General features: G+C 37.6%; 2 protein-coding genes across 3 annotated transcripts in view; one reads left to right on the top strand and one right to left on the bottom strand.

Moving 5' to 3' along the window:
* LOC123529254 (ubiquitin carboxyl-terminal hydrolase 19-like) overlaps positions 1-14,325 on the bottom strand; it is a 57,079-nt gene extending 42,754 nt beyond the window's left edge. Inside the window, exons 1-5 of the mRNA XM_053522193.1 lie at positions 14,052-14,325; positions 10,959-11,090; positions 8,931-9,058; positions 4,426-4,654; positions 1,589-1,635 (exon numbers count right to left, since the gene is read on the bottom strand). Of these exons, the coding sequence (XP_053378168.1) occupies positions 1,589-1,635; positions 4,426-4,654; positions 8,931-9,058; positions 10,959-11,090; positions 14,052-14,160 (645 nt within the window). The 5' untranslated portion in view covers positions 14,161-14,325. The remainder of the gene's footprint in view (positions 1-1,588; positions 1,636-4,425; positions 4,655-8,930; positions 9,059-10,958; positions 11,091-14,051) is intronic.
* A 21-nt stretch (positions 14,326-14,346) lies between these two features.
* Positions 14,347-22,754, top strand: part of LOC123529276 (E3 ubiquitin-protein ligase Hakai-like) — a 28,392-nt gene continuing 19,984 nt past the window's right edge. Inside the window, exon 1 of one of the 2 annotated variants that reach the window (XM_045309542.2) lies at positions 14,347-14,438. In XM_045309542.2, the coding sequence (XP_045165477.1) occupies positions 14,423-14,438 (16 nt within the window). In that variant the 5' untranslated portion in view covers positions 14,347-14,422. Of the gene's footprint in view, positions 14,439-18,239; positions 18,378-22,754 lie in introns of those variants that run through there. The other variant, XM_045309543.2, reaches the window with a different exon arrangement.

The raw sequence follows: 22,754 nt of genomic DNA, 5'->3' as shown, positions 1-22,754 counted from the left end.
TTATGGAGATCCATTCACAAGTATGGCCTCTAGAGAGGTCACAAGGTTTTTCTATTTTTAGACCTACTGACCTAGTTTTTGACCGCACATCACCCTGTTTCGAACTTGACCTAGATATCATCAAGATGAACATTCAGACCAACTTTCATACAGATCCCATGAAAAATATGGCCTCTAGAGAAGTCACAAAGTTTTTCTATTATTTGACCTACTGACCTAGTTTTTGACGGCACTTGACCTACTTTCAAAATTGATCTAGATATCATCAAGATGAGCATTCAGACCAACTTTCATACAGATCCCAAGAAAAATATGGCCTCTAGAGAGGTCACAAGGTTTTTCTATTATTTGACCTACTGACCTAGTTTTTGACGGCACGTGACCCACTTTCGAAACTGACCTAGATATCATCAAGATAAACATTCAGACCAACTTTCATACAGATCCCATGAAAAATACGGCCTCTAGAGAGGTCACAATGTTTTTCTATTATTTGACCTACTGACCTAGTTTTTGATGGCACGTGACCCACTTTCAAACTTGACCTAGATATCATCAAGATGAACATTCAGACCAACTTTCATACAGATCCCATGAAAAATGTGGCCTTTAGAGAGGTCACAAGGTTTTTCTATTATTTGACCTACTGACCTAGTTTTTGATGGGACGTGACCCAGTTTCGAACTTGAACTAGATATCATCAAGATGAACATTCTGACCAATTTTCATGAAGATCTTGTGAAATACATGGCCTCCAGAGAGGTCACAAGGTTTTTCTATTTTTAGACCTACTGACCTAGTTTTTGATGGCACGTGACCCAGTTTCAAACTTGACCTAGATATCATCAAGGTGAACATTCTGACCAATTTTCATGAAGATCTTATGAAATATATGGCCTCTAGAGAGGTCACAAGGTTTTTCTATTTTTAGACCATAAAGATCCCATGAAAAATGTGACCTCTAGAGTGGTCACAAGCAAAAGTTTACGGACGGACGGACGCACGCACGACGGATGACGGACACCGCGCGATCACAAAAGCTCACCTTGTCACTTTGTGACAGGTGAGCTAAAAATATTATGATATGTGTTATGAGGAATGTTAAGAAACAAACTATTTATGGATGGATGGGGTGTAATATAGGGTAGAAGTATATGTTGGGGAATGAGGCATACTGTATATTAGAAAAATTATGAGGTAAATCTTTATTAAGATTCAGTGAAACTGAGAGGTAAGTGTTGAACTTTAATCTTTAGTAAACCTCACCCAAAACTCAAAATCAGATGTCTGTCCCTTATTAAGACTAACCCTGCTGTGAAGTTCAATGATAACAGGGCAACAGTTACATGTACATTGAATCTGAGAAGTTTGCAATAAAACTTTACCTGAAAGCAATACCAAACCCACAGTCAGTACAATAGCTTTCCTAAATATTCTTTGAATAGTCATGCTAAAAGTAGGACTTTGGAAGTACATTTTTTTACCTTACAGCAAACATCATAAAATTATACTGAGTTCTTGCATACAGGATAATCAAATGGCATTCCTTACTTCATTTCCAAGCTGCTGAAACAATTAAGTGTCCTACCTTTTCTATAAAGTCATGCTTTATCAGCTGAAGCTCAACCACTGGCTCTGAAACATATCGAAGTAAAAATACAAAATTACCTCTTACATCAGAACTGCATATCCAAGTTAATGGTAATTAAAATCATTCATTTAAAACCTGATAAAAAGACAAAATGTTCAACTACTGAACCTGGTATTTTTGGTAATGCAGGAAAAAATCTGCTTTCCTTCTCTGGATCATTTTAACACAGACTTAATTTTTCAAGTAAAAATCATATCTGTAAGATTATCAATTTAAACAAAAACAATTACCATACATTATGTTTGCATTTTTCTATTTATCCAATAAGAACTTAATTACTTCAAATGAAAGAAGTTTTAACCCTCCCATGTAAAATTAGAGGATGATATTTCATCTTACTGTCATTTATATTCTATTTTTCATGGAAATAATTCAGTATTATTCTAATCAGAAACAAGAGCTGTCCGTAAGACAGCCAAGCTCGACTATTCGAAATATTGTCACAGAAGCAGGAAATTATTACCCAAAATGTTAAATATCAAAAGAGTTTTAAGTTCTGAAACGGGACATAATTTGACCAAAATGCATATTAGAGTTATGGGACTTGGTGCTATCAACTAGTTTCATAACCCCAAAGACACATGTGAAGTTTCAATTCAATATCTGCATTAGTTTTGGAGATAGTAACTTGCATGTAAAACTTTAACCAGAATTTTCTAAGTCCAAAAGGGGGCATAATTTGCTCAAAATACATGTTAGAGTTATGGAACTTGACCCAGTGAGGTTGGTAATTGACCTAGAAAAAGAATAAATAAGTTTCAAAGCTATATGCCTTTAAATGATAGCTGTATGTACTTGCATGCAAAAACTTAACCAAGGTGTGACGCCGACGCCGACGCCAGGGTGAGTAGAATAGCTAAACTATTCTTCGAATAGTCGAGCTAAAAATGTAGTTTATTCTTCCCTAATATTGTTTCCAATTACCCTATCTGTGATTTGATCAGCAAAGCAAGGTGATAAACAGGAAGTAAAAGGATGTAAAACATATACAATTACATTGTAACACTGCACAACTAGAGAATGAATGATATCTGTAATGATTTATTCCACAGGGGACTGTGTCTAAAGACCATCATCCTTTACCTTTTGACTTATGAGTGCTTCTAACTGAGAACATAAAATACATACTGATGCAGAACCAAGGAACGCAAAGTATGGTAAATAACTAACAGTAATGCATTTTATTTTGTTTTTGTTCTTTTTTGGTGGTTTACCAACACAATTATATGTTATATGGTGACATTCCAGCTATTCTTGGTGGAGGAAGACCCATTGCAAGGTGACCCTCTGTGCATCATTTCATCACGTGCGGGGCCCCTAGGTAGAAACAGCGACTTTGCATTACACAGCTGAATGGTTTCCTCATATTTAGAATTCTACACCCCAAGTGAGGCTCAAATGCCCATCAGTATGGGGCAAGTGATTTCAAGTAATGCATTTGAATACCACTGTATAAAAAATATCCTTAAACCATAAAAAAGACAAGAGGGCCATCATGGCCCTATATCGCTCACCTGTTATCATTGCATTTGAGGACAAGAAGGTCCTCAGAAAAAATATCTAAGACCAAAGGACAGGAACAACAAAAGGAAGAAATTTAACCAAAAAGAAAGAAAAAAAATCTTACAAGGTACAGATATGTCAAAATGCACCTAAAAATTGGAGGCACCATCCATGTTGTACCACAGAAAAGTGGTCTCGGTTTTTCTCTATGGCGAATAATAAAAAAGTTACTAAAAATGAGCTATTTATAGTAACGTAAAAGGGAAGTAACTGAAACTTTTTTTATTGTAAGTGAACGAAAAAAGGATCTGCCAAATAAATCTGTTGATATAAATGAAATTTCAGATCAGTATCTTCATTAGTTACGGAGATATTCCCATTTTAATTTGAAATAAAGGGAGTTAATTTGACATAAAATCAGTCCATAGTTATCTACCCTGATTGTCTCAGTCCAACTAATGACAATAATGAAATTTCAAATAAGTCCTATAAGTACTTACTGATATAAATCCATTTTGATTACAATCAGGGGAGGTAATCAGATATAAAATAACTCTGGAACCTACGATTGGATCTGACAGATTTGTCATGGAATCCAACATTTATTGTTGTTGAAGATATTTTGGAAGCTTGTTTCAAATCAAAACCATAAATGAAGTCTCTATATGGCTGCAAAAGCCAAAAAAGCCAATTTTGGACCTTTAAAGGGCCATAACTCTGGAACCCATGATGGAATTTGGCCAGTTCAAAAAAGGAACCAAGACCTTGTGGTGATACAAGTTGTGTACAAGTTTGGTTAAAATCAAATTATAAATGAAGCTGCTATTGTGCAGACATGGTCAAAATAGCTAATTTTGGCCCTTTCAGGGGCCATAACTCTGGAACCCATTATGGGATCTTGCCGGTTCGACAAAGCAACCGAGATCTTATGGTGATACAAGTTGTGTGCCAGTTTGGTAAAAAGTCAAATCATAAATAAAGCTGCTATTTTGCAGACAAGGTCAAAACAGCTAATTTTGGCCCTTTCAGGGGCCATAACTCTGGAACCCATAATGGGATCTGGCCAGTTCAAGAAAGGAACCAAGACCCTATGGTGATACAAGTTGTGTGCAAGTTTGGTTAAAATAAAATCATAAATGAAACCACTATCGTGCAGGCAAGAAATTGTTGACGCACGCACGCACGCAAAGACAACGGACGACGGACGAAGAGTGATCACAAAAGCTCACCTTGTCACTATGTGACAGGTGAGCTAAAAAAAAATTAACAACCTTCTTCTTTTCTCAGGTTCTCCTGATTTTCAGTTTCTTCCTCTTCATTTCCACTTTTATCTTGTGTTCTGTCCTGTTCCTCTAACAGGTTGGTGCTCCCAGTGCTAAACACAGGAAGCTGGGTACCAGAGTCCTCTGACAATACACTGGGTGAATCAGCTGGATCCTGGCTCTCTGTGGAGCACGAACTGAAGGCAGGTGATGGCAGTGGACCCTCTGGTTCAATGTGCTGGTGTATAAATATAAACATTAATACATAGTATGAAGGCAGGTGATGGCAGTGGACCCTCTGGTTCAATGTGCTGGTGTATAAATATAAACATTAATACATAGTATGTACTCTTCAGACAAACATGCATTGCAGCCAATATGGTATACATTGAGATGATACAACAAAAGGGACACTACTTCACCGTTCGGATAGCTGCTTGTATAAACACTTGTATAAACAATCAGCTTCATTTTCAGAACACAAAATAATGCCCAGGGGTGTATGGCCAAAGATTTTGTTTTTTTAGATTTCAAGTTTAAAGGTGGAGATCATGCAAAGGTCAAGGTCATCTATATACATGTAAGTTTGTAGGTCATGCCAGAAGGTTTGTTGAATGTATGAACTAAATTGGGACATTTATGCAGGCTGTAGGACCAAAAATGTTGTTTATTATGTTTTAAGTTTGAAGGTGAAGGTCATATGAGGGTCAAGGTCATTTATATATAGGTCAGTTTGAAGTTCTTGCCACAACAATTGTTGAGTTTAAGTATGAACTAAATCGGGTCATTAATGTGGGCTGTAGGCAATCTGGTTTCTACGGATGGACAGACAGACGGAATGTAGGGTGGGGGGCATAAAAATAATATCATATAAAACACACAAGTATGATTAGGTGTAAAGGGACACTACTTCAGTTAGCTGCTTGTATGAACAAGAGGGCCATGATGGCCCTATATCGCTCACCTGTTATCATTGCACTTGAGTACAAGAAGGTACTCAGAAAAAATATCTAAGTCCAAAGGACCGTAACAACAAAGGGAAGAAATTTAACCAAAAAGAAAAAAAAATTCTTACAAGGTACAGATATGTCAAAATACACCTAAAAATTGGAGGTACCATCCATGTTGTACCACAGAAAAGTGGTCTCGGTTTTTCTCTACGGCCAATAATAAAAAAGTTACTAAATATAAGCTATTTATAGTAACGTAAAAGGAAAGTAATTAAAAAAAAAAAATTATTATAAGTGAACAAAAGAAGGATCTGCCAAATAAATCTGTTGACATAAATGAAATTTCAGATCAGTATCTTCATTTGTTACGGAGATATACCCATTTTAATTTGAAATAAAGGGAGGTAATTTGACATAAAATCAGTCCATAGTTATCTACCCTGATTGGCTCAGTCCAACTAATGACAATAATGAAATTTCAAATAAGTCCTATAAGAACTTACTGAAATAAATCCATTTTGATTACAATCAGGTGAGGTAATCAGATATAAAATAACTCTGAACCTACGCTTGGATCTGATTTGTCATAGAATCCAAGAATTATTGTTGCTGAAGTTATTTTGGAAGTTTGTATCAAATAAAACCATAACTGAAGTCTCTATATGGCTGCAAAAGCCAAAATAGCCAATTTTGGACCTTAAAGGGGCCATAACTCTGGAACCCATGAAGAAATCTGGCCACTTTAAGAACGGAACCAAGATCTTGTGGTGATACAAGTTGTGTGCAAGTTTGGTTAAAATCAAATCATAAATGAAGCTGCTATTGTGCAGACAAGGTCAAAATAGCTAATTCTGGCCCTTTCAGGGGCCATAACTCTGGAACCCATTAAGGGATCTGGCCGGTTTAACTAAGGAATCAAGATCTTATGGTGACACAAGTTTTGTGCCAGTTTGGTAAAAATTCAAATCATAAATGAAGCTGCTATTGTGCAGACAAGGTCAAAATAGCTAATTCTGGCCCTTTCAGGGGCCATCACTCTGGAACCCATAATGGAATCTCGCCAGTTCAAGAAAGGAACCAAGATCTTATTGTGATACAAGTTGTGTGCAAGTTTGGTTAAAATCAAATCATAAGTGAAGCGGCTATTGTTCAGACAAGGTCAAAATAGCTAATTCTGGCCCTTTCAAGGGCCATAACTCTGGAACCCGCAATGGGATCTGGCCAGTTCAAGAAAGGAACCAAGATCTTATGGTGATACAAGTTGTGTGCCAGTTTGGTAAAAATCAAATCATAAACTAGAAAATGCTTTTGTAAAAAAGCGCATGTCTCCCCCAATGCAAAGTCCTATAGGCAAGAAGTCAATAGAGGTCAGAAGCGAAAGTCAAAGAGACACTGATGGTTGGCTGCAATAGGGATCATCTACTTGGCATGTCCAGTCATCCCGCTAAATTTCAACACTTTTGGCCTAGTGGTTCTCAAGCCACTGTTCAGGCTCCTGTGACCTTGACTTTTGATCAAGTGACCTCAAAATAAATAGGGGTCATCTACTCTGCATGTCCAATCATCCTATTAAGTTTCAACACTGTAGATCAAGTGGTCCTCAAGTTATTTCCAAAAAATGATTTTACATGAACAGGCCACTGTGACCTTGACCTTTAATAGACTGACCCCAAAATCAATAGGGGTCATCTACTCTGCATGTTAAATCATCCTATGAAGTTTCATCATTCTGGGTCAAGTGGTTCTCAAGTTATTGATCGGAACTGGTTATCAATGTTCAGGCCCCTGTGACCTTGACCTTTAACAGAGTGACCCAAAAAACAATAGGGGTCATTTACTCGGCATGAACAATCATCCTATGAAGTTTCAACATTCTGGGTCGAGAGGTTCTTAAGTTATTGATTGGAAATGGTTTTCCATGTTCAGGCCCCTGTGACCTTGACCTTTAACAGAGTGACCCTAAAATCGTTATGGGTCATCTACTCTGCATGATCAATCATCCTATGAAGTTTCATCATTCTGGGTCAAGTGGTTCTCAAGTTACTGACGGGAAATGGTTTTCAATGTTTGGGCCCCTGTGACCTTGACCTTTAACAGAGTGACCCCAAAAATCGTTAGGGGTCATCTACTCTGCATGACCAATCATCCTATTAAGTTTCAACATTCTAGGTCAAGTGGTTCTCAAGTTACTGATCGGAAATGGTTTTCAATGTTCATGCCCCTGTGACCTTGACCTTTAATGGAGTGACGCCAAAATCAATAGGGGTCATCTACTTTGCAAGTACCATCATCCTATGGAGTTTCAACATTCTGGGTCAAGTGGTTCTCTAGTTATTGATCGGAAATGGTTTTCAATGTTCAGGCCCCTGTGACCTTGACCTTTGACGGAGTGACCCCAAAATCAATAGGGGTCATCTACTCTTCATGACCAATCATCCTATGAAGTTTCAACATTCTCGGTCAAGTGGTTCTCTAGTTATTGATCGGAAACTGTTTTCAATGTTCATGCCCCTGTGACCTTGACCTTTGACGGAGTGACCCCAAAATCAATAGGGGTCATCTACTCTTCATGACCAATCATCCTATGAAGTTTCAACATTCTGGGTCAAGTTGTTCTATAGTTATTGATCAGAAATGGTTTTCAATGTTCCGGCCTCTGTGACCTTGACCTTTGACGGAGTGACCCCAAAATCACTAGGGGTCATCTACTCTTCATGACCAATCATCCTATGAAGTTTCAACATTCTGGGTCAAGTGGTTCTCTAGTTATTGATCGGAAATGGTTTTCAATGTTCAGGCCCCTGTGACCTTGACCTTTGATGGAGTGACCCCAAAAACAATAGGGGTTGTCTACTCCAGCAGCCCTACAATCCTATGAAATTTGAAGGTTCTAGGTCAAATGGTTCTCCAGTTACTGCTCGGAAATGAAGTGTGACGTACGGACGGACGGAAGGACGGACTTATGGACAGGGCAAAAACAATATGTCTCCCTCAGAGGGGGGGAGACATAATAAAGCTGCTATTGTGCAGACAAGGTCAAAATAGCTAATTTTGGCCCTTTCAGGGGCCATAACTCTGGAACCCATAATGGGATCTGGCCAGTTCAAGAAAGGAACTAAGATCTTATGGTGATACATGTTGTGTGCAAGTTTGGTTAAAATAAAATCATAAATGAAACCACTATCGTGCAGACAAGAAATTGTTGACGCACGGACGGACTGACGATGGACGAAGGGTGATCACAAAAGCTCACCTTGTCACTATGTGACAGGTGAGCTAAAAATAATATCATACTAAACATGCAAGTATGATTAAGTGATATTACACTAGTGAAACAATCAACTTTCAAGGAGGTGTCAAATGGAAAGATTTTAACAATGTGACAATCAAACTACAGACAGTGTGCAATTTGAATGTGATATAACCTGAGATTTTGAAACTCCTAAATTGTTTTTATGTCACAAAATAATCAATCAAGCTCGAGTATACTGTTACTAAAAAGCAGTAAGTCATTTACGAAGGACCAAAAGTAAACAACATTTGAATATTAAACAGACATTATACCTCCAGATTTGACCATATCACCGAGTTCTTTTTCTTCATGTGCAAACTCATCTTTCGTTTCTTCACCTTAACACGACTGTCCTCACGGAATATTTCATCACACAGCTGCCATGTCCAATTTCTACCATCTGCAGCAAGTAAAACATATGAATAAATATTCTTAACAAAGATTAACAAAGCAGTTTTACTTTGTTCTGATTCAAGAAATCAACCAGATTTTTCTACAAAATAAAAAAAAGAGTACTGACATATAATGACTACCATTTTGTAACTGGTTGCCAGACTACTTATTTCTTTGTTTTGGATTTAGATCTTTGTTTCAAGTCATGTATTTCAATTATGTTACATTGACCAGTTAACTTAAACAGTGGTCCAGGATTCTGTACCAGTGTTAACCTGTTTTCTACAAGTAACTGCCAACTTCTCAACATGACTCAGAGATGGAGGATAAGTGATTTCAGATACAATGTCTTTTATCAAACTGTCACGGAGAACATATTCCTTGCCTGGGGATCAAACTCATGATTCTGCAATATATAATTCTGCATTGTCCCAACTGAGCTAAGCAGGTTGGCTTACCTTCTACATTGTTCTTGGAGCTGTTTGTGCATCCAGTGAATAATTACCATTTTAATAACAGATGCGTATTTTGGTTGATTTTGTAGTGTATTTGGTAATTTCTTTAAAAGCATCTGACAATTATCAACATGGTCAAAATGTCATACAAATTTGAATAAGGAGCTGCGTTCAATAAACGCTTGATGCCCCTGGTGGCATCCTTGTCGATACAAAGCAACCTAAGTTCAAAACGAGGTCAAGGTCAAACTGAGGTCAGGTGATGTTTGAAGATGAGGAATGGTCACAGGTTACATCTGTATTGTTTTCAATTCATTCTTGTAAGCGGTACTGATGCTAGATGAAACAGTCCCATTTGGTTAACCAAGAGATGGCCTATATAAAGCAACTTAGTCCAAAATGAGGTCAAGGTCAAGGTCAAACTAAGGTCAAGTGATGTCTGAAGGTGAGGAATGGTCACAGGTTACATCTGCATTAGTATCAAGTCATTCTAGTAATGGGTATTGATGCTAGACGAAACGGTCCCATTTGTTTAACCTCATACAGCCGGATGAACGAACGGATGGATGGACAGGACAATCACTATATGCCTCCCACAACAGTAGATGCTGGGGGCATAAAAATCACGACTGATGCATGAAAATTCTTAGTCAACATTCTGTTTTCGTCTTAGTTTAAAATTGTATTTAAATTAAATTAATTTTACAATCATAATTTGATCACATTATAGATATATCCGGTAATACTAAAAAATATCAGTATGATTAATCCTTACAGAAGTTAAACAGCCTTCAAAATTATCATTATCACTGTTTAACTTTGATACCGGTATTTGGCACATTCATGTTATTCTGGTGCATCATATGAATTCAAATTAAACATTTATATCATGGATTCAGATATAAAAAGACATAAAAATATAAAAGGCATAAACCCATATGCAGCCACACTTGTGCTAAAGACCACATCTATTGAGGCCGCTATTTTCAATATTCATCTGTTCTTAGTGAGAATATACCCACATTGGAGACCACTTGTCAACAAAGACCACTGTTTTCATTTTTCCAAGGGTGGTCTTTACAGACTATATATGTTACCTAACTACTTGATGTCCAGTGATTTCTTTTAATGTAATGTGCATGAAACATCTACAAGCTGAAATCTCCAAACTCCTCTTAGAATCATTAACCTTTAGCCTGCTAAATTTCTACAATGGACTGATCCATCATTCAATTTGGGTAATACCATTTATTATTCAAAGGGGTGTTCACTGAAAAATTACTGGCTGAATAGCGAACAGTGCAGACCATGTTCAGCCTGCACAGATGTGCAGGCTGATCTGTGCAGGTGCAGGCTGATCTTGGTCTGCACTGGTCGCAAAGGCAGAATCACTTGCCACCAGCAGACTAAAGGTTAATATCTAAACTTAATTATACTGATGTCTTAAATTACCTGGAAGTGTTACTGTGACATCACTGTCTGCAAATGTAACATCACTCTCTCGTAACTGTTCATTTGTAATGTTATCAATCTTTAACACCATTGTTACACTTTCATCTGTCTGTGACCATTCATACTTGGGACCTAAGTAAGAATGAAACTACATTAAATTAACAATTTTCTTTTTAAAAAGAATATTTAAAATTCTGCATAAATTTTGTGAAATTGCTTATTAATATTATATAATGGTAACCAGTGTTGTCATATATTTATAAACATTTCATGCACCAGATTTTTATCATCTTTAACTTGATAACACCATGACAAGTGTCAGAAATTAAAATTTTCAAACAACCAACCTTGTACACTCATTACTGTGATTTACTTATGTTACAGCACAAGTACTCATTTTTGAAATTTAACACTTGTACTAAAATAGTGCTTTACAATTTTTTTCTGATTATCTATGCTTGATGTGCTTAATAGTTTTTAAGAAACAAGAGCTTGTAGAACCTCAAAATCAATAGGGGTCATCTGCTGGTCATGATTAACCTCTCTATCAACTTTTATGACCCTTGGTCCAAACATTCTTCAGTTATCGTCCGGAAACCGTTTAATTGTTCCTGGCCAATGTGACCTTGAACTTTGACTTAATAACCTCAAATTCAAAAGGGGTCATATCGTCATGTTAGTGCAATAACTCAGTAAGTGCATATATATTATATAAGCACTTATTGAGTTACTGCACTGACATGACGATATGCTGGTCATGTCCAACCTCCCAATCAATTTTCCTGATCCTAGGCCCAAGCATTCTTGAGTTATCATCCAGAAACTGTTTTACTGTCCCTGGTCACTGTGACCTTGACCTTTGACCTAGTGATCTCAAAATCAATAGGGTCATTATTATTATTATTATACCAGATTTATATAGCGCCCTTTTCATGATCAATTTCACGTTCCAAGGCGCTTTACTTAGTTCAAATGCAGCCACACAGGGCACATAATTCATCCTCTACTAGTACAGACACAGAGTGATCTGACCAGAGGGACAGAGTGAGACAAAGCCCCCACGACAGAGAGAGCAGAAATCAGATACAGGCTTGTCCGGCTTACTTAGCCTAGCTCGTTGCGAAAAGACAGCCTGGTTCTTTAACGTGCCCAGTGTATAGCACTGATACACGCAAGGATTGCCTGGGTTCCTGACCAGTACACCTCTAGTTGGGTGGGAAACACTGAAAAGCGTTTCTGAAAATTCCCGAGTAGCTGCCAGGGATCGAACCCCCGACCTCAGGATTGGAAGGCCAGTGTGCAAACCACTGAGCTATCCGTCCACCTGCTGGTGGTGACCTACCTCCTTATCAACTTTCATGATCCTAGGCTCAAGCATTTTTGAGTTATCATCTGGAAACCGTTTAACTGTTCCAGGTCACTTTAACCTTGAACTTTGACCTACTGACCTCAAAATCAATAGGAGTCATCTGCTGGTCATGACCATCTTTGAAGATCCTAGGCCCAAGCGTTCTTGGGTTATCATCCGGAAACCGTTTAACTGTTCAGGGTCACTGTGACCTTGACCTTTGACATACTGATCTCAAAATCAATAGGAGTCATCTGCTGGTGATGACCAACCTCCCTTTTAACTTTCATGATCCTAGGCCCAAGCGTTCTTGAGTTATCATCCAGAAACGGATTGGTCTACGTTCCAACCGACCAACCGACCGACCGACATCTGCAAAACAATATACCCCTCCTTCTTCGAAGGGGGGCATAAAAACAATTTCATTACTCATGTGTGTCTTTCTCTTTATGTCTGAACTTACCCTGATTCCAAAAAATAAAAAATTTAGCATTAAGCAGCTGTAGCAAAAACAGGTTAATTTATGTGGTTTTTCTCTAAAAATTATATTGATAATTTATGTATGCTGCATCATAGCTGGTTAGACCCAACATGAAACAGAAATTACTTAATGTTCTGAGATCAATTAACTTGAAAGATGAGATTCATGGTCATAGCTATATAAGATAATGCTAAACTTTCCCAACCCCATTCTCTGTTCGGGGTGTGGAATTCCCAATATTTTTCATTTGTCCATGGACAAGTGAGACTTAAAAATCCACTTGCCAGTCAAAATTCTCTCATCCAGACTTTCAACATTAAAAGCTTCATGAAACTGCTATTTCGTACAATGACCTACAAGTAGCAACAAAAGCAAACTTAATACAGTGTATTACTGTAACTGTGACAAAAAATAAATAAAAATTAAGCTATGAACACTTTTTCCTATATACATTACAAGGCTGAAGTTGGATGCGCAAGGCTGGGAAACATTCAATAGATACAGTGTAACAAAATGCCATGCCAAAATTGTTGCTCGTGCAAGCCAGCTGTATTCAGAAAATCAAGACTCTTGAAAAGTTCTGTCTCGTTTAGAATCGTACTTGTGATTCTTAAAAATGTGCTTTGACTTTCATTTTTGCTAAACTGTTAACTCCCATTTTTGTCAGCAGCCAAAGTTCTAATGTACGACAAATTTGTCCAAAACTTTGCCAGTTTGCAGGGATTATTCATGTCTCGATCCAGAGATACCATGTGCAAATTCATGCGAGACCAAGACCAAGCGCCAATCAGAATGTGGAAAGTGATGCTAATATAGACGCGCATGATTTTTCCAAAATGCAGCAATCTAGAGGCCCTCGACAGGTTTAACAAATTATTTTATCATTACTTCTATCTTGAACATCAGTGTTAATAAATTATTCTTCCTTTGTCTTAATTTATACCTGAAAATGTATGCTTGTCAACGGCCAAACGTAACCCGTGGAAAAAATGAATGAAAAAGTATGCAATTAAATTAATTGTCTGCCGTCAAAAAGTAATGAGTCTGACAAGTCGGACAAAGGAATTCCACACCCACGTCTGTAAGACAAAAAATGGAACTAAACCAACTGTTTTTATGGTGAACATTAGCATTCATATAGAAACTTCAAATGATTTGAACATAACGCAGAATCATAATGTTAAATAAGAGACTGGGTAACATTTTCATTCAACTGTATCAAGAATACAAGATTATGTTTCTATTCAGTTATTTTTTTTTAAACCTTGCTGGTTCTCCCTCATGTTCTCTAGTTCTTTCTTTCTTTTAGATTGTTGTGCTGGGTCATCTTTCTTTGTGTCCATTGCAGGGCTGGCTCCTGGGGGTGCAGGCATGTTTTCGTCACTTGGCAACAGGGCTTGGAGTGAAGGCACACTTTCTGTGTGCCTCCTTTTACGTACACGTTCCTCTATCTTTAAAATGTATAAACTCGTTATTATTTTCGGTACAAACTGAAATATTTTGATCCTTATTTCTTATTCATTGATTCTTGTACGAGCAGGTTGACAGTGTCACAATGATCCAATCAAAATTATTGTAACAAAATTTGCACCAATCAGTATTCATCTGACATGCAGCCTCATTCTCATTTCCAACATGGAAGCCAATGCAGGTGCGGTGACAATCTTTTTGTACATATTATGGTTTGTCACTATAATTCATGAGTACTTAAGTTCTTCCTTTGAACATATAGCTTGAAATTGTTTTAACTTATTTTGTGCATTGTAGCAGTTCTTAATTTCTTGTTGAATAAATTTTTATTTCAATGAATTCGTTTTGCCATACGTTTTCGCGATGCTTTCCAAACGGAAAGCAGATGGGCACATTTACCCACAGGTGGCAGTAACGTACCTAGGATACAGTATGGATCCATGAGCCATATGCACTTAAATTTACTACAATTATAATGTTTTCTTAAGAAAAAATGACAAAAAGCCATTTTGAAAAAAAGTTTGCTCCTGTGACAATGAGCCATGAGAAAGGTGATCAAGAACAGTTTGACATGTGCATTGCTTCCAGGTCCGTATTTTGTTTCAAAACAATATTTCCTTATCAATGGTTGGCCGCCTTTTCGGCAAAAGATCAATCTTTCAGAAAAACCTTACTTCAAAACCCAGTTCCAAACCGTTTACGCATCACGAGCGAGCAACGGCATACGAAACGATAGTGATTTCTCCACCCGAATAAATCCCACACATTTTTTGCATCGAAGTCTCCCCCCTAAAACACATCAAGCTCACAGTGCGAGTTTAAAATAACGTAATAACCGTTCATAACAGACTAAACACAAAATAACAAGACCGAAAACTAGGTTCAATCCTACTTTGTTACTTACAAATCCGCTATTTAACATTTTCGCTTTTGGAAATTACCTTCGCCTGCCATGATTACCGTTGACAAGACGGTGGTTGTAAAGAACGTTTTCATTGGCGGAGACAGTTTACGTATTTCAAACGTAGCGATAAAATCCAAAGAGTACCCGAATATAAACAAGCAGCGATGGCTCACGAGGATTATCTACCAAATTCAAATAAATAACAACTGGTAAGTAATTAAGTAGAATTGAACCTTATTTTTAGTCTTGTTAGTTTACATTTAGCCTATTCTGACTGCTTGCAGTGCTATTTTTAACTGACATGGTGTACTTGATTTGTTTTACGGGGGAGACTTCGGTGCGAAAAATGTGTGGGATTTATTCGGGTGGAGAAATCACTATTGTTTCGTATGCCGTTGCTCGCTCGTGATGCGTAAACGGTTTGGAACTGGGTTTTGAAGTAAGGTTTTTCTGAAAGATTAATCTTTTGCCGAAAAGGCGGCCAACCATTGATAAGGAAATATTGTTTTGAAAAAAAATACGGACCTGGAAGCAATGCACATGTCAAACTGTTCTTGATCACCTTTCTCATGGCTCATTGTCACAGGAGCAAAATTTTTTTCAAAATGGCTTTTTGTCATTTTTTTCCTAAGAAAACATTATAATTGTAGTAAATTTAAGGGCATATGCCTCATGGACCCATACTGTATCCTAGGTACGTTACTGCCACCTGTGCATTTACCGACTAGGGTAAATAATCATGTTCGGAGTGTTTGGGACACCTGAGCTTTACCGCTTCATTTAAAATATTACAACTCCACATCCCATCCTACAGACTAGCAACAACAACAACCATTTTTTTTTTGCTAGTTTTGATTTCAGCAAGATCAAGTTTTTGGACTCATATTTGTTGACAGAGCAATAGTGTGTTTGAACATAGAATTTACAGATAAAAACATAGAATTTACAGATATATTATTATATGTTTAAAGTTGTGTCCTAGATTTTGAGACATAATGGCTTTTCAGAAGGGAAGTGTCTAGTCCGGTAACTGGACACCTAGGCTGCGTTCTAGCCGGACCCCTAGCAAATCCTCGGGATTTTCTAGCAGTCCGGTAATTGATTTCTTAATGAATAATTGATGTGTAGCAATTTGACTCTATCATCAGTTTCAAGCTCTTTCATTTCCAATATATAACTTTAACATAGAAATACTTCTTAAAAATGGTCTGGGGTTGCTACTTCATGGGTCCGGTGCGGTAACCGGATGGCTTAAACGCAGGCTAGGCGTCCGGTTACAGGACGGCTAGACACTTCCTTCCAGAAGTGTCTGCAGCAATGGCATTTTTTTCTGCTTCGTGTATTTTCTTTTATTTTAGAATGACTTAATTGTCTATTAAAAAGGAAGATTTCCTTAATTTGATTTTCTTTAGAGAGATTTCGATCAATAAAAAAAGTTCGAATGAAATTTTGCTTCATTCAGATACATTGTACCTTCACTTTGGAAAGCAGTGTTTGGTTTCTAAACTTTTATTTTAAAAATCATACAGTTTTTAAAATACAATCAATGCAAGCTAGTTTCAGGGTTTTCCCTGATGCTCAAATCCTGCGTCATAGTCGCACTTTTTAGCTCACCTGAGCACAAAGTGCTCAGGGTGAGGTATTGTGATCACTCACCGTCCGGCGTCCGTCCGTCGTCCGTCCACACTTTCCTTTAAACAACATCTCCTCCTAAACCAACAAGCCAATTTTGATGAAACTTCACAGGGTTGTTCCTTGGATGGTCTTCTTTAGAAATTGTTCAAAGAATTGAATTCCATACAGAATTCTGGTTGCCATGGCAACCAAAAGTAAAAACTTTAAAAATCTTCTTCTCAAAAACCAGAAGCCCTAGAGCTTAGATATTTGGTGTGAAGCATTGCCTAGTGGACCTCTACCAAGTTTGTTCAAATCATGACCCCAGGGTCAAAATTGACCCCGCCCCGGGGGTCACTTGATTGTACATAGGAAAATCTTAAAAAATCTTCTTCTCAAAAACCAGAAGCCCTAGAGCTTAGATATTTGACTTGTAGCATTGCCTAGTGGACCTCTACTAAAATTGTTCAAATCATGACCCCGGGGTCAAAATTGACCTCGCCCCAGGGGTCACTTGATTTTACATAGGAAAATCTTCAAAAAATTTCTAAAAATAAACCAGAAGGCTTAGAGCTTAGATATTTGACATGTAGCATTGCCTAGTGGACCTCTACAAAATTTGTTCAAATCATGACCCCCGGGTCAAAGTTGACCCCACCCCAGGGGTCACTTGATTTTACATAGGAAAATCTTCAAAAATTTTCTAAAAATAAACCAGAAGGCCTAGGTCTTAGATATTTGACATGGAGCATTGCCTAGTAGACTTCTACAAAATTTATTCAAATCATGACCCCCGGGGTCAAATTGACCCCGCCCCATGGGATTACTTGATTGTACATAGAAAAATCTTCAAAATATACCAGAAGGCCTAGAGCTTAGATATTTCATATGTAGCATTGCCTAGTGGACCTCTACAAAATTTGTTCAAATCATGATCCCCGGGGTTAAGATTGACCCCACCCCAGGGGTCACTTGATTTTACATAGGAAAATCTTCAAAAAATTTCTAAAAATAAACCAGAAGGCTTAGATCTTAGATATTTGACATGTAGCATTGCCTAGTAGACTTCTACAAAATTTGTTCAAATCATTACCTCCGGGGTCAAATTGACCCCACCCCATGGGGTTATTTGTTTAGCTTTAGCAAAGAATTTTTTTCAAGAAAGCAATTAAACTCAGGTGAGCGATATAGGGCCATCATGGCCCTCTTGTTTGATAAATGACCCGTAAAAATAAAATCTGTGCGTCAGTGGACGCAATTTTTTGAAAATCTAAATCAGGTCAATTTTGTTTACAAAGAGTGATTTTCTGAAAATGTACTTTCAGTTTCATAATTATATGCAGACTGTGTCACCAATTTTCTATATTTGTGTCGATTCACATTTCACAGATTTAATACCCAGTCTGATACTTTGACTGATTAACGCTTTGTAACAGTTGTTTTCGCTGCTCCTTACTACTACCAGTAGTATCAGTCTGCTGTTTACTAAAAAAATGGCTCAAAAGCAGTGCAAGCTGACGATGTTTATGACGTCGGCAGCAAGTACAGTAGGACCCAGTGGTTCAAATTAACTGTTTCTACTGTAATACTGCCAGATAAAAAGTATTAAAACCTATTTTAGCACATCAGTGATTTTTTTCACTTTTGGGGGAAGGGGGTCGGTGCCCTTTGGAGGGGGAAAAATACGACGTAAAACTAAGAAAAGGGGAATTTTCATTTGTGTTGAAATAAAGTAGTTTCAAGTTTATTGATAAATTCAGGGCCCATAAGAACATGTGACACGACATATAACACAGTGTAGCATATCAATACCAGATAACCAAATAAATTTTTCAAATGTGCAGGATAAGATATCCATTAGACAACCAAAATTTACAACAGACATTAGGTTCCTTCCTAAACAAGCTGTTGGTGAGCGGCTATTTTTTTTTTTATTTCTGTCAAATTCCGTCATTTGCAGTCACTGCTACATTTGACCTGTCACAATGTAAAACAAACTGTAAAAAAGGTGTATGCATTGGACTAGTCCCTTCCCAAAGCATAAAATCAATCCCTGACTGACTAGAAGATGGGAAACTCAACACTACCCGGCCAAACAAATAGAATGCAAATCATTTACAGACTAACATTCAACAGCGTTGTTGTGCAGAATAATAAAGCGCTTCGATGATACTGATTTATCAAGGGAAGTTACTCCAACCGGTGTCGATGTAAACAGAACGCGAGATACCGCGGTGAACTGTTTTCTAATCTATATGAAAATAAATTAAATAAACTAGTGAATTATGATTTAATCGATATGCTTCTTTTTGTATTTTCGGAGGGGAATTTTACGCATCAGAAAGGGGAAAAAACATACTATTTTGAGGGGGGGAATGGGGCCGAATTTCGCCGAATATTTTGGTGAAAAAAAACGCTGCACATTATATAAATAAAAGTCAAACATCAGCTGTTTTTATCATTTTATTCAATGACATATATGCGGAAAGACTTCAATCTGTATAATCACTAGTATAAGTAAAACAAAGTTTTATTCAAAATACTGAAAGTATATCTGTATGACCCCCAAAATTTGGAAATGATCCCCAGATGTGAAACACTGGGGGTCACAATGACCCTCATTTCCAAAAGTCAAGGGAAAACGCTGCTAGGTTTGAAAAGTGATTGTGAGCATTTCAAATTTTTTGTGGACATTTTTGAAATCCTGAATTAAGGGTTTGTAGTAGAGGTGCGCGGATTACCGGTATACCGGTAACCGTGGTACCATCTTCCCGTGGTACAATACCGTGGTACCATTGGGGAATAGTGGTATTTTATCAACATTATCCCTACTTCTGTTAATTTTTAGCTCACCTGTCACAAAGTGACAAGGTGAGCTTTTGTGATCGCGCGGTGTCAGTCGTCTGTCCGCGCATGTGTCCGTAAACTTTTGCTTGTGACCACTCTAGAGGTCACATTTTTCATTGGCTCCTTTTGAAAGTTGGTCAGAATGTTCACCTTGATGATATCTAGGTCAAGTTCGAAACTGGGTCACGTGACTTCAAAAACTAGGTCAGTAGGTCTAAAAATAGAAATCCTTGTGACCACTCTAGAGGCCATATATTTCACAAGATCTTCATGAAATTGGTCAGAATGTTCACCTTGATGATATCTAGATCAAGTTCGAAACTGGGTCACGTGCCATCAAAAACTAGGTCAGTAGGTCTAAAAATAGAAAAACCTTGTGACCTCTCTAGAGGCCATATATTTCATAAGATCTTCATGAAAATTGGCCAGAACGTTCACCTTGATGATATCTAGGTCAAGTTCGAAACTGGGTCACGTGCCATCAAAAACTAGGTCAGTAGGTCAAATAATAGAAAAACCTTGTGCCCTCTCTTAAGGCCATATTTTTCATGGGATCTGTATGATTAATCTGGTCTGAATGTTCATCTTGATGATATCTAGGTCAAGTTCGAAACTGGGTCACGTGCGGTCAAAAACTAGGTCAGTAGGTCTAAAAATAGAAAAACCTTGTGACCTCTCTAGAGGCCATATATTTCATGAGATCTTCATCAAAATTGGTCAGAATGTTCACCTTGATGATATCTAGATCAAGTTCGAAAGCGGGTCATGTGCCTTCAAAAACTAGGTCAGTAGGTCAAATAATAGAAAAACCTTGTGACCTCTCTAAAGGCCATATTTTTCATGGGATCTGTATGAAAGTTGGTCTGAATGTTCATCTTGATGATATCTAGGTCAAGTTCGAAAGTGGATCACGTGCCATCAAAAACTAGGTCAGTAGGTCAAATGATAGAAAAACCTTGTGACCTCTCTAAAGGCCATACTTTTCATGGGATCTGTATGAAAATTGGTCTGAATGTTCATCTTGATGATATCTAGGTCAAGTTCGAAACAGGGTCATGTGCGGACAAAAACAAGGTCAGCAGGTCTAAAAATAGAAAAACCTTGTGACCTCTCTAGAGGCCATACTTGTGAATGGATCTCCATTAAAATTGGTCAGAATGTTCTCCTTGATGATATCTAGGCCAAGTTTGAAACTGGGTCACGTGCCTTAAAAAACTAGGTCAGTAGGTCAAATAATAAAAAAAAACCTTGTGACCTCTCTGAGGCCATACTTTTCATGGGATCTGTATGAAAGTTGGTCTGAATGTTCATCTTGATGATATCTAGGTCAAGTTTGAAACTGGGTCAACTGCAGTCAAAAACTAGGTCAGTAGGTCTAAAATTAGAAAAATCTTTTGACCTCTCTAGAGGCCATATTTTTCAATGGATCTTCATGAAAATTGATCTGAATGTTCACCTTGATGATATCTAGGTTAGTTTCAAAACTGGGTCACATGCGGTCAAAAACTAGGCCAGTAGGTATAAAAATAGAAAAACCTTGTGACCTCTCTAGAGGCCCTATTTTTCATGAGATCTGCATGAAAATTAGTGAGAATGTTCACCTTGATGATATCTAGGTAAAGTTCAAAACAGGGTCACATACCTTCGAAAACTAGATCAATAGGTCAAATAATAGAAAAACCTTGTGACCTCTGTAGAGACCATATTTTTCAATGGATCTTCATGAAAATTGGTCAGAATTTTTATCTTGATAATATCTAGGTCAAGTTCAAAACTGGGTCACATGAGCTCAAAAACTAGGTCACTATGTCAAATAATGACGTCATATTCAAAACTGGGTCATGTTGGAAGAGGTGAGCGATTCAGGACCATCATGGTCCTCTTGTTAATTTACATTGTCTATGTAGCCTACCGTAACAGCAAATGACACAATGCATGATTTTCTGATTTATATCTCTGGAATTCCCATGCTACTATTATTAGCTCCCAAAACTAACCACCCAATGGTATAATTGAACATGCATGATCGACTGCGTGATCCCCAATCAAAACATTCAAAAACCTCCGAATTATTCCGTATAGATGGATGACGTCATGTGCGCACTTGTTTTTACTTTGAGTCTGGTAAATTCGGTGAGTCCCGACTTTTTGTTTAAATGATGATAGTTTAAAATATCCCGGTATGTATTTGCATGTATTAAAACAGAAATAAATAGTATGGAAAAGGTGGAGTCGAAATTTATTTATTTTCTTTTTATTTGAAAACGATTTGATGAAGCCTTTATACTACTTGTAAACGTTACTGGTTTATCAAACGGGTGCACGAATCGAACTTCAGAGAAGCGCGACCTATATACATGTGACCCAGTGCTTCCCTAGAGGCGATATGGCGTCTTCCGACGAATACACACTGATAAAAATACTAAGGGTCATAAATCTAACTAGTCATAAGTCAAGTTATTATTCCAGTGTATTTTTAGCTCACATGTCACAAAGTGACAAGGTGAGCTTTTGTGATTGCGCAGCGTCCGTCATCTTTGCTTCAGTCCGTGCGTCCGTCCGTGCGTAAACTTTTGCTTGTGACCACTCTAGAAGTCACTTTTTTTCATGGGATCTTTATGAAAGTTGGTCAGAATGTTCATCTTGATGATATCTAGGTCAAGTTTGAAACTGGGTCATGTGCGGTCCAAAACTAGGTCAGTAGGTCTAAAAATAGAAAAACCTTGTGACCTCTCTAGAGGCCATACTTTTAAATGGATCTTCATGAAAGTTAGTCAGAATGTTCATCTTGATGATATCTAGATCAAGTTTGAAACTGGGTCACGTGCCATCAAAAACTAGGTCAGTAGGTCAGATAATATAAAAACCTTGTGACCTCTCTAGAGGCCATATTTTTCATGGGATCTGTATGAAAATTGGTCTGAATATTCATTTTGATGATACCTAGATCAGTTTCAAAACTGGGTCATGTGCGGTCAAAAACTAGGTCAGTAGGTCTAAAAATAGAAAAACCTTGTGACCTCTCTAAAGGCCATATTTGTCAATGGATCTTCATGAAAATTGGTCAGAATGTTCATCTTGATGATATCTAGGTCAGGTTTGAAACTGGGTCATGTGCGGTCAAAAACTAGG

Source organism: Mercenaria mercenaria, chromosome 13, assembly GCF_021730395.1.
Source record: "Mercenaria mercenaria strain notata chromosome 13, MADL_Memer_1, whole genome shotgun sequence".
Lineage (NCBI taxonomy): Eukaryota > Metazoa > Mollusca > Bivalvia > Venerida > Veneridae > Mercenaria > Mercenaria mercenaria.
Note: the sequence above shows the minus strand (reverse complement) of the source record. Positions and strands in the feature narration are given on the sequence as shown.